The following is a 10,185-nucleotide window of genomic DNA, read 5'->3' on the forward strand; positions in this document are numbered from 1 at the left end:
TACGGTCCTCTCCCTCTGAAATATTTTCTGATGTTGGTTAATGTTAGGTTGCGTTTTGTGTGGGATTTTGATTATTTTGTTGAACCCTGACCAGAAGTAGTAAATTTACTAATGAAGATGAGAATTTTGTTGCAATGATGATTTTCTCATTAATGAGTTGAGTTTAAATGTGCTTGGGGTTTTGATGAGGGGTTTTGGCAAATCGAGTGGTGTTATAACTTATATTTTCATAAATAGTTAATTAATAATTATCCTAAGCTTTAAGAAGTGATTTAAATAGTTCTGAAATAATTTTTTTTATGGCAAGTTCTTATTTATTTAAGAAGTGATGTTGAAAATCTTGTGCTCTTGTGCTCAAAATATAATGTCTTACTGAATCTATGCTTTTATTTTATATTAAATGTGGTTTACTTGTTAGAAAATTGCTAACAATGTATTTGCTGCCATGTCAGATATGCAGGCACTAGATAGAGTGCGGCCTGGACCCGATGTGGATACCCAGTTGGCCCAGCAGCCGAATCATCGGTCAAGTCCGCTTTGGAGTTGCGCCGCTGACGAGGTATGTAGTAGTATTATTAATACATGTTTGTTTTATAATTACCTCGTGTTTAATCTCCTAACACAATACTCGTCCGTGTGCAGGAGGTGCCTGGCATGATAAAGGTTCGACGCCGTAAATGTGTATTGCCACAGGGTGGGTTAGATCCATGTATCATGCAACACATAGATGCAGCAGGGTTGAATGGTTTATTCAAGGTTCCTGATATGGAGGTCGACCACGCCTTGATCACGGCGTTGGTTGAGCGGTGGCGTCCGGAGACGCACACGTTCCACTTACCTCATGGAGAAATGGGTATCACCTTGCAAGATATGGAGGTGATGCTGGGGCTTCCGGTGGATGGGTTGCCTGTCACTGGGAAGACAGACTACATATGGAATGAGCTGTGCGAACAGTTGTTGGGCCATAAACCTCCACCCCCGATACCAAACTCAAACAAGTCTATCCTTGCTGGGGCGAGGATAAGATACACCTGGCTTGATGCACAGTTTGCCGATCCCTTAGTTGCGGACGCTGCTGACGAAGTCGTGCAGCAACATGCCTGCTACCACCTACTTGTACGGATGGGGGCCCTCTTGTTCATGGACAGGTCTGCGGACCGGGTCTCACTGCTGCCTCTGCAGTTGCTCAACCCAGTCAGCAATGCGAGACGGTATAGCTGGGGTAGTGCAGCATTGGCCTGGCTGTATAGGCAACTTTGTGGTGCATCGAAGAAGGATGCGATGCAGATTGGAGGAGCACTGTTGTTGGTGCAGCTATGGGCCTATTCAAGGTTGACACAATTATGCCCTGTTGTGAGGCCGCCTCTACCACCAGTGCACTCAGGGCCCCTTGCCATTAGGTACGTTCATTGAGTTCTCGTTATTTGTCTCTTTCATATAAATAAAAATATGCCAAACTAACAAACGAAAAAAACTTATCAATGCTTAGTATATGGATGTGAAATATAAAAGCAAAGTTTGTTAAATGTAAGGTTCAGTAATGAGCATTTGTTGACACCTCATGTTTGGTAGGTGGAGCGGGCCAAAATGCACCGCAGAGCATGCCACACACGTCCTTGCTGCGTACCGGGCGTCACTGGCTACAGTACGGGCCGAGCAGGTATTCGGTTAATTTAGTTTGAATTCTTATGACCACGTTTCCCTCAATTCTTATGACTACGGGCCGAGCACGTTTCCCTCAAATGCACCGCACATGCTTTTATTTTCGTTTCCCTCAATTTTTATTTTATTTTGAATTCTTGGATTGTTGTAGGAATGAGTTGATTTCATAATACCATCCAATCATTTTGTTTGATACTTGGATTTCCATCCCATCATTTAACTCAATTGGAATGTCCATCGTGAAGTACTTCACATTAGAACTTCCATTTGTAGCACCTGCATGAATACTTGCTCGTCCTTACATAAAGTAAAACAAAAGTAAAAAATTTTGAATGTTAAATCAAAGGGTTTTTTCCAAATTGGGTTGGATTGAAGGGTTTTTTCCAATGCAACCCAACTCACATGACTCAGGTTAAGTTGGGTTAAATCAATGGGTTATATATAAATTTAGTCATATATATATAAAGTAGAATTTGGCTATATTCTTCATTATGTACGGAAACGTTTGTGATTTACACCGAAAAAAAAAAAAAAAAACACAGAATAAATTGTCCCTTTTCCAATGGGTTAAGTTGGGTTAAATCAATGGGTTATATATAAATTTAGTCATATATATATAAAGTAGAATTTGGCTATATTCTTCATTATGTACGGAAACGTTTGTGATTTACACCGAAAAAAAAAAAAAAACACAGAATAAATTGTCCCTTTTCCAAGATGTTTGAAGCATGTGCAACATGCGCAAAAGATTGAGCATGAAGTCTTGGTTTAGTGCAAGACAGTGAGTTCAAACTTGTGTTGCAACCAAAAAACAAAAACTCCACCAATTGTTACAAATGTCATTAAGCTGATGCAATGAAGAGAAGACGCACATATTGGATTATGTAATTGGTTATAATTCAATGAGAAATGAATTTACCTAATAGTATACCAAAGATAATTAGATTTGTCTTTGGTTGTATTTGTGTGCTCAAGTAATTCATTTGATTTTAATGATGCATCTTCGAAACTGACGATGACATCTTTAAATTCTTTCCAGCTACTAACTGAATCAAAAGTTTGTGTTCATTTTCTGATTATGTCATTATACACCGTTTCAACCTATTTAACATGAGAAAATAGAACTTTTAGCCTGCTATGAAAATGAACTAAAAAATTTGAAAACAATATTTCTTAAGACTTTATATAAGGCGAATGATTGTAAACGCAGAAGATATCAATTAAATTCTAAACAACAAATTTCCTACTATAAACTTGACAAATATGGGTCTTTTCAGAACAAGGGAATCAAGGCATATTAGAATACAAATGATATTTTGAAAACGCATGGCCCCTGGGCAAGGATGACACGCATAAATCGAGAAATGGTCCAAATTTTTTTCTTTCCCTAATCCTTGCGTGAATTCTGCTTCACTGTCTTCTTCGTTGTTTTTGCACTTTCTGCTTCTTTACATGCGTTTTGGAGTCTTGCTCAACAGGTTAGCCCAGACTTGTGCTCATAATTCTTTTAGAGAGAGTTTGAATCTTTGATAGTTGTTATACTTCAATATATTAAAGCTTTAAAATAGAAATTTTTTTTAGAACTGTTGAAGCTTATTAATATTTCACACCTTCTGGATTCGCTATAGTTTTGGTGGTTGACTTAGATATGACCACAATTATATTCCAGATCTTCGTTGAATTAAATTTGCTGAGTTAGAGCTTCTCTTCACTGTTGTAATAGTTGGCTGTTAAATCTCATAAAATGATAAAATTCTTTAAATTTAGAACGTTGGGAAAGCTGCAAATGTTAAACTACGAAAATTTTATCTAATTATTGTGTAATCATGACATGAGAGCAAAAATATAACCCCAATTTGCATTTTTGGCCTAAGTACAGAAACAGAGGGAATGATGACATTATTGATCATTGGCCCGTAAAACACATGATCACTTCTCTGGCTTTCATTGAAATTTGAAATTAAGCAAACTAAAGGATGGAGTTACTCTGCCTTGAATGTCATAGAGTGACCATAGGCTACGCCATTGCCATAGCTTGTCCTTGTCCAATGCTGGATGGTTGTCATTGCTTGGGTCCACACTGTGAAATTTCCAAAATACAAAGCCGTTAGTGCCCCCCCACTAGGAACTCGAGAGTCCAGGGTATAGGTTAAACCCTTTGTGAGATTTGGGGTTGTTTAGGATGCCAGAGTGAGCACCGAAGATAGTCTTAATTGTTGCTTTGCCTTCAAAAACTTACTAATGTTTGGAGTTTATGCATTTCACTACCCCGTTTGGGATGTTCTAGTTGATGGTGTTTTCATAGGTAGTCAATGTGAATCTAAGCTCTTTACATTGACTACAAGGTGCCACTGGTGCTGCAGGTGGTTTTAGTGTGTGAGCTCCATTTGGGCATAGATATAAGTTTCATAGGTACGATCGAACTCTCTTCGCTAGAAGTTTCATATGTACAATTGCACCAGATTACTATCACGCTCTACTTTAGTCGGTTGTTTTTGCATATAGTCTCAATATATGCTACAAATTTGATTAAACAAATAAAATTTAAGCTTGTACGGTTTGTAATTAAGCTTGTGAAATCACTTGTAATTAATTAATAAAATGTTATGAGCTTAAAACCATAGTTATTGCTTTGCCTAATAAGTAGACAATTTAGTATTTCTTCTTCTAACATAGGGGTATCCAGGATTACAAACATTGTTATTGTGATGCAAAAAACATTGATACATTGTAAGTTATAAATTACCTTTGCTGAATTGAAGGTTATATTTTTACAGTCTAGTAGAATACTGTTTGACTTCGATTTACGTATTCAAGTGGTATATTTTGAATATGCACAGCCTCGATTGTCTTCTTGGAAAACAATGGCCTAAGTTTAAAGAAACAAATAATTGTTAATCAGTGATATATGAGAAAACATAAAGACGCTTGACACATTACCTCTTGTTGTTGACGTAAATGAAAAGTTAGTTCGTGCTCCTTGCACCAAAGTTGGAGAGCACAATTTAATTGCAGCATGCAACTCCTTAAGTTGTCCCCACTTTAGCTGCCTTAATAGTCCTAAAATTATTAAAAGCTATGGATTATTAACGAGTACTTTATTCATATAATTTTAGAAGCGTGCAAAATATGCTGCTCACCATATTCTTCAAGAGGAATGTAATTTTAGACATTGACATGATTAGTTTGAAAAGGCTTACGTAATTTCCAACACAAAAATTTATAAGAAATATATATTTACATAGAAATATAATAACAGTATTTGATGAGGATCATACCATGTAATAATTTACATAGCTTCCATATCTTGCAATATAAAGTGCTACTTGAAATGCAATGTCTGCAGTAGACCTTATATTAGTCATTTTGTTCTCATTCATTGAAACATTGTTAATGACTAATGCAATTAATGTAGCACAATATTTCTATTACGATAAAAAGATTTTGTGAAATCATCAACTTGGATTCATCTTACAGCCATAAGGATGCTCTAGTACCCTCCTCTTAAGTTTGGTTCAGATTGAAAACCCTAGTATTTGATGGTGTCAGTTAGCTTTGAACCCTGTCCAGCATATGAACATGGGGCTGAAAATGGAAATAGACTAGAACAACCTAGATCTTTTAATATTTTTTGCAGGTCAATTTTGTTGTTCTTTTACTTTCTGCCCAATAATCCCTGAAGATTTTGTGTACGACTAGAAGCAAGAAATTCCATGCTTTGCATATTACATATCACAAACATAATGTTAAATTAGTATGATGTCTCACTATCACAAACATAATCTACTTATGCAGATTGTATGGGAGCCGTATACGCATACGCTAGGCTCCCTACCTGCGTATTGCACTGCTGGGCAGCATATTTGGAGGGCCGAGGTGCCGTTGATATTCTTTTGGATAGTGGAGTGGCATCATCCTGAGCGAGTCCTCCGTCAGTTTGGGATGAAGCAACCAGTTCCAAGTGTCGTGGATACGTCAACTACCCTTCACAAGATATCCCTTCAGGGTAAATGGGAGAAGAACTGGGAGGTAGAACATGATCCCTTTATTCGGCAATGGGCCAACCGAGTGAATGTAGTTCGTGGGTCCGATCTCCTAGACGATGATGATACGTATCTCGTTGAGTACATGATGTGGTACAATCGCCACACAAGGCGGTACATAACACCAGATTCCGCATATTGGGAACTCATGGTGAGGCAACAATTCCTATTTTATGGATGAAACCATTGTTGGATTAAATATCCTCAGCAGCTTCATCATGCATGCAAAAGTCCACAATAATTATCGTTGTTACATCTCTATAAGTTTCTCTGTCATTTTGTTTTAAAGTCAAAAAATACTGCATGACATGTCATTATGTTTTAAAGTCAAAATACTGCATGATTTAAGTTCATAACAAACTGAATTTGTCTTGATCCAATTTGTTTGCACGAGGAATGGTTAATGGGCAATGACGAATGATGACCACACCTTTGTTCATATAATTACATTCAACTTTTACAAAGGGTGGGTTGGGTTGGGTTTTATTGTATTTTATTTTATTTTTTGTTTATTTCTTTTTGTTTTTGGTTGGCTTGTACTTTAAAATGGACGGTGCAACTCTGTGTAGTAGTGATAAATTCACATTTCATGATAGTTTAGATAGCCTTTCCTCCAGGACTGATTAATGTATTACATATTCCTTGATAGATATGACCTCTAGGATTGGGAAGTCCCTTACTAAACTGTTGGTAGAATGCAATTCCCAACAGCTTAAAGGTCATTTAAAATCTTGCAAGTATGCAGCAAGGAGATGTGCATTTATACTAGATTCAAGTATGATATATGTGTGCATGATTTTCGTACTTCCCTTGATTGAAACTCGAAGCTTGCGTTTGATATTTTCAATTCATTTGATTTGGGCGTGTACGTTAGGAAATAATAACTTCTAAATATGTGTCCTGGTTGCAATGTGATATTAATGGAGTTGTAAATCTGGTGAAGCCTAGATACAGAAGTGAAATTATGATATTTTCACTTATGCTAAGATTGAACTTATGTACAACCAACTATACGTGTTTTTTAGAAGTATTATCTCAATGTTTAGATTGCATAGCGATAAACATAACAGGAAACTGAAAATTCCTGAGTGTTGGGTTGGAACTATAAATTTTTGCACAGGGGGGGCCAACCCCTACTTTTATACACTGTCTTTTTAAAGATGCTTCATAATTATAAGTAATATAAGGATTTCATTAGCTATGTTTGCTACTTTTTCTTTTGATTTTGGAACAGATTTATCCAAGTTTTGCATCATACTTGCGTTCTTGCTTTTATGACGCCCTTGTTTTGTAGGTTCGAACGATGATTAGGTCTATACAGAGGTGCGATGAAGGTTCTGACATGCACACTGACCTTACATTTACACTAGAGCTTGTGGAGGAGCTAGGCCGACTTAAATTGGCGAATGCGCTTGCAGAAGCAGTTGACATTGATACACAGGCCCCAGTTCGTGGCGGGCAACGTGGTGGGTCTCGTGGGGGTGGACATCGTGGAGGTGGTCAAGCTGGTCGCAGCCGTACGACCGAGTCGGCTCCCATCTACGAGGAAGGGAATGAGGAGGGTGTAGAAGAGGCATGGCTTGGCACTGATTGGGTACTGTCTGATGACGACGGCAGGACACCGCGATGCACGCCTGGCGATGGTGCTGGGCCATCCCATACCGTCGATCATCAGGGCACTGTTCCAGCCCACACTACATCCCATGGTGCTAGCACGGACTTTGAGGGCCCTCCTCGTATGTCGCCCCCAGTTTTCAGTGGATCTGCCCATGATGGTGGATGCATATTTGTCCCCACACCAGGCATGCCCACCCCACCTCTAGTGCATGTGGACCCCACCATGTCAGCTCCATCTCAAACCCCCCACGGAGAGGCTGTACAGATTGAGCAGATACCGGCTGAGGACATTGAGCCGGTGGAGGCTTTGCGGAGATCGCGACGCCCGCGTGCGCATGCTCCCGATTGCGGGACCGGTGATGGTATGTACTTCGTCTACACTTCCCATCTTCTTGAGCTACTTGTACTGTGCATTTGATTGATTATGTTAATTTAATTATGCTGTTGTGTCTGATGAAACAGGTAAGATTAGACCTGTCAGGGCATATGGGCGGAAACGAAAAGATCATTAAATGCCTTAGTGTATGCTTATACTTCCTGCCTATAGGTGACTGCATAGTTACGTTTCACTTTTCTTCGAAAGTCGTATTTTTTTTTTAGACCTAACTGCAATGGTGGACACGAAAAGGCCATTGAGCTGGATTGTCCTTGTGTGCTTATTCTTCATGTGTATAGGTGACTGGAATAAGCATGCAAAATGTTCTACTAATTGGGGAGAATCTTGGTGGCTGTGCATCTATTTCTGGATCATTGCTTGGGGAGAATACTGGCTGTCAATGTGTTTGTTGTCAAGAAATTGATATTTTGGAGAAAACCCATAAGGCGTATTGTATTTATTGATGTATTAGGAAGTTTTTCTGCACTTGGAGTTTTGATTGCAATTTGACAAATGTCTGGATTGGTATTCATTTGAAGCCAAACTTTCTTGTGTTTTTGTATGTTGTTAGCTACAGTAAAGTGGGTTGTAAGAGAGTAATTTGTTTTTTTATTTTTGTTATTTTTGTGAGAAACAAATGTGTGGTATTGTTGATGAGCAAGAAGAAGTAATTTGATACTTTCTGTAAAAGAGTTCGATGACGAAGTTTATGCGGATCAATGGTAGAACCAACTCCTTTGTAGCAAATCATTTATCCGAGTCTCTACAATGCTTGGCTAGGTATGTGTCTCTCTCCTAATTTTCTGATTCGCCTTCCCTACAATTCCTAGATTGGTACATCCTCCTTCCCATTTTCTTATTTTTAATCTCCTTTAAATTCCCTCCTCTCTAGAATGATTAGATCTGTGTACATTTGATTACAAGTTCGTTAGTAGGAACAAATAAAAATAGAATTTATGTTTTTTTTTTCTGAGTTCTAGAGCAGCTCACAATATAACTTACCCAAAGTTGAAAACGGCAAAAATCTTAGTTATGTGTGCATGTTTTGTTCCTTTCGCTTCTTGGGCTTTGTAATTGTTATTTATCATTGTATATATTACCTTTTCATTTTGGTAGCAAATTGGGAACCCAATGAGAAACATTTAATTGATTATTGATTTTTTCATCGATTAGCCTTCTTATTTTATGATTTTCAGTATATATATATATATATATATATATATATGTTGTGTGTGTCATTGGCCAATGAATCAAATCTTGTCCATCATTTCCTTTAATGAAATGATGGAGGCGTTAATGAAAAATTTGCATACTATTTGAATGTTACTTTTATTGTTTGTGTATTGCCGTTTTTTGGGTTTGAATTATTATCTATGCTTACAAAGGTATATGCATTTTTCTCAATAATTTTCGGTTAGTATCTAATGTGTCCTTCACCACAGCACATTATGACGTTGGAGAAGTGGCCAACCTTCAGAATCCTGGGAGGCTTATAAGGCAGCAATCCAAGCACTCATAAAGCTGCCTTCAGGCGAGCTTGTTACAGGTATAATATGATTCAGTAGATGACTGTTCTGCTAGATATTGTTTTAGATTTTGTTGGTAGTTGGAACTGGTTACATCAGATTGGAATGCATAGATCCAACTATGTCTTTCACTATGAACTTATGGGGTTCATTTTTATGCTACCACGATTTTAGGTTCAAGTGATACAACTTTAAAACTTTGGAGAGGAAGCAAATGTACACATACTCATATGTTTAGTGCATACACGTATTTTTTCCATTTATTTGCCTTCATTGTGCTTTATATATATATGTATATATATATATATATATATATATATCCTTATCTGCAATGTGTTGAAATCATGTGGGAATGAAAATAATTGTAGATTTTGCAAACTAACGATGCTGTAAAATTTTCTTCTTACATGTCTGTTTGGTGATCATCAAACATATTTTCTTTGAGCTTCCTGTAAGTTAGAAGTGGAAGAAGCATTTAATAAGACTTCTGATCTATAAGTTGGCATTAATTGACCAAACTGTTGACATGGGTAATCCTCATATGTTTAGTGCTTTACATGGTTTGATTGCTAACAAATTTAGACATGATGATCCCTCTTTGTCTCCTGTGGAGTATTTGATGGGAAAGGAATGCTTGCACTTTTGACGGAAGTGAGATTGATTCTTGATTTGAAGTTGCTCTTCCGGACATTGTGATAGTGACATTGTATACATATTGTTCCTAAATATGTCGAGTTTTATATAGTAATGTATATAATAATTATTTTTGAGAATTCTTTTGGGAAATATGTATATAATCATTCTAAATAAGCGGACTAATGCTTTGGCATTCATTACCAATCTGAGTGGTTTTGTTTTTATCTTCACATGATTGAGAGTTGTGTTATTTGCTTCAAACTTGGCTTTATAATATGGCTTTATATATCATTGATAAAACAGATCAAATATAGGCTGATGCACT

General features: G+C 37.3%; 2 protein-coding genes and 1 pseudogene across 4 annotated transcripts; all 3 read left to right on the forward strand.

Moving 5' to 3' along the window:
* Positions 1 to 445: 445 nt before the first annotated feature.
* Positions 446 to 5,886, forward strand: LOC115955532 (serine/threonine-protein phosphatase 7 long form homolog). The gene is made up of 4 exons (XM_031073674.1): positions 446 to 559; positions 643 to 1,400; positions 1,573 to 1,660; positions 5,458 to 5,886. Exons 1-4 carry the CDS (start codon positions 446 to 448, stop codon positions 5,884 to 5,886), a joined length of 1,389 nt encoding a protein of 462 aa, XP_030929534.1.
* LOC115958659 lies at positions 2,931 to 3,041 on the forward strand (annotated as a pseudogene).
* Positions 5,887 to 7,004: 1,118 nt separating the features above from the next.
* Positions 7,005 to 8,313, forward strand: LOC115958027. 3 transcript variants are annotated; one of them, XM_031076389.1, is made up of 3 exons: positions 7,005 to 7,684; positions 7,785 to 7,880; positions 7,998 to 8,313. In XM_031076389.1, the coding sequence occupies exons 1-2, from the start codon at positions 7,009 to 7,011 to the stop codon at positions 7,832 to 7,834; spliced, it is 726 nt and encodes a 241-aa protein (XP_030932249.1). In that variant the 5' UTR covers positions 7,005 to 7,008; the 3' UTR covers positions 7,835 to 7,880; positions 7,998 to 8,313. The 3 variants fall into 3 exon arrangements, with proteins under 3 accessions (XP_030932249.1, XP_030932248.1, XP_030932250.1); XM_031076388.1 differs by having other exon boundaries at positions 7,785 to 7,869; positions 7,951 to 8,313; XM_031076390.1 differs by having other exon boundaries at positions 7,785 to 7,869.
* The last annotated feature ends 1,872 nt before the right edge of the window (positions 8,314 to 10,185 follow it).

The sequence above is a fragment of the Quercus lobata genome, chromosome 8, assembly GCF_001633185.2.
Source record: "Quercus lobata isolate SW786 chromosome 8, ValleyOak3.0 Primary Assembly, whole genome shotgun sequence".
Classification (NCBI taxonomy): Eukaryota; Viridiplantae; Streptophyta; class Magnoliopsida; order Fagales; family Fagaceae; genus Quercus; species Quercus lobata.

Excerpts from the sequence above, each read along its gene's own strand:
- LOC115955532 (XM_031073674.1), top strand. The coding sequence starts at position 446 with ATGTCAGATATGCAGGCACTAGATAGAGTGCGGCCTGGACCCGATGTG. Across the intron at positions 560-642 it reads GGAGTTGCGCCGCTGACGAG|GAGGTGCCTGGCATGATAAA; the intron begins GTATGTAGTAGT and ends GTCCGTGTGCAG. Across the intron at positions 1,401-1,572 it reads TCAGGGCCCCTTGCCATTAG|GTGGAGCGGGCCAAAATGCA; the intron begins GTACGTTCATTG and ends CATGTTTGGTAG.
- LOC115958027 (XM_031076389.1), top strand. The coding sequence starts at position 7,009 with ATGATTAGGTCTATACAGAGGTGCGATGAAGGTTCTGACATGCACACT. Across the intron at positions 7,685-7,784 it reads CGATTGCGGGACCGGTGATG|GTAAGATTAGACCTGTCAGG; the intron begins GTATGTACTTCG and ends CTGATGAAACAG.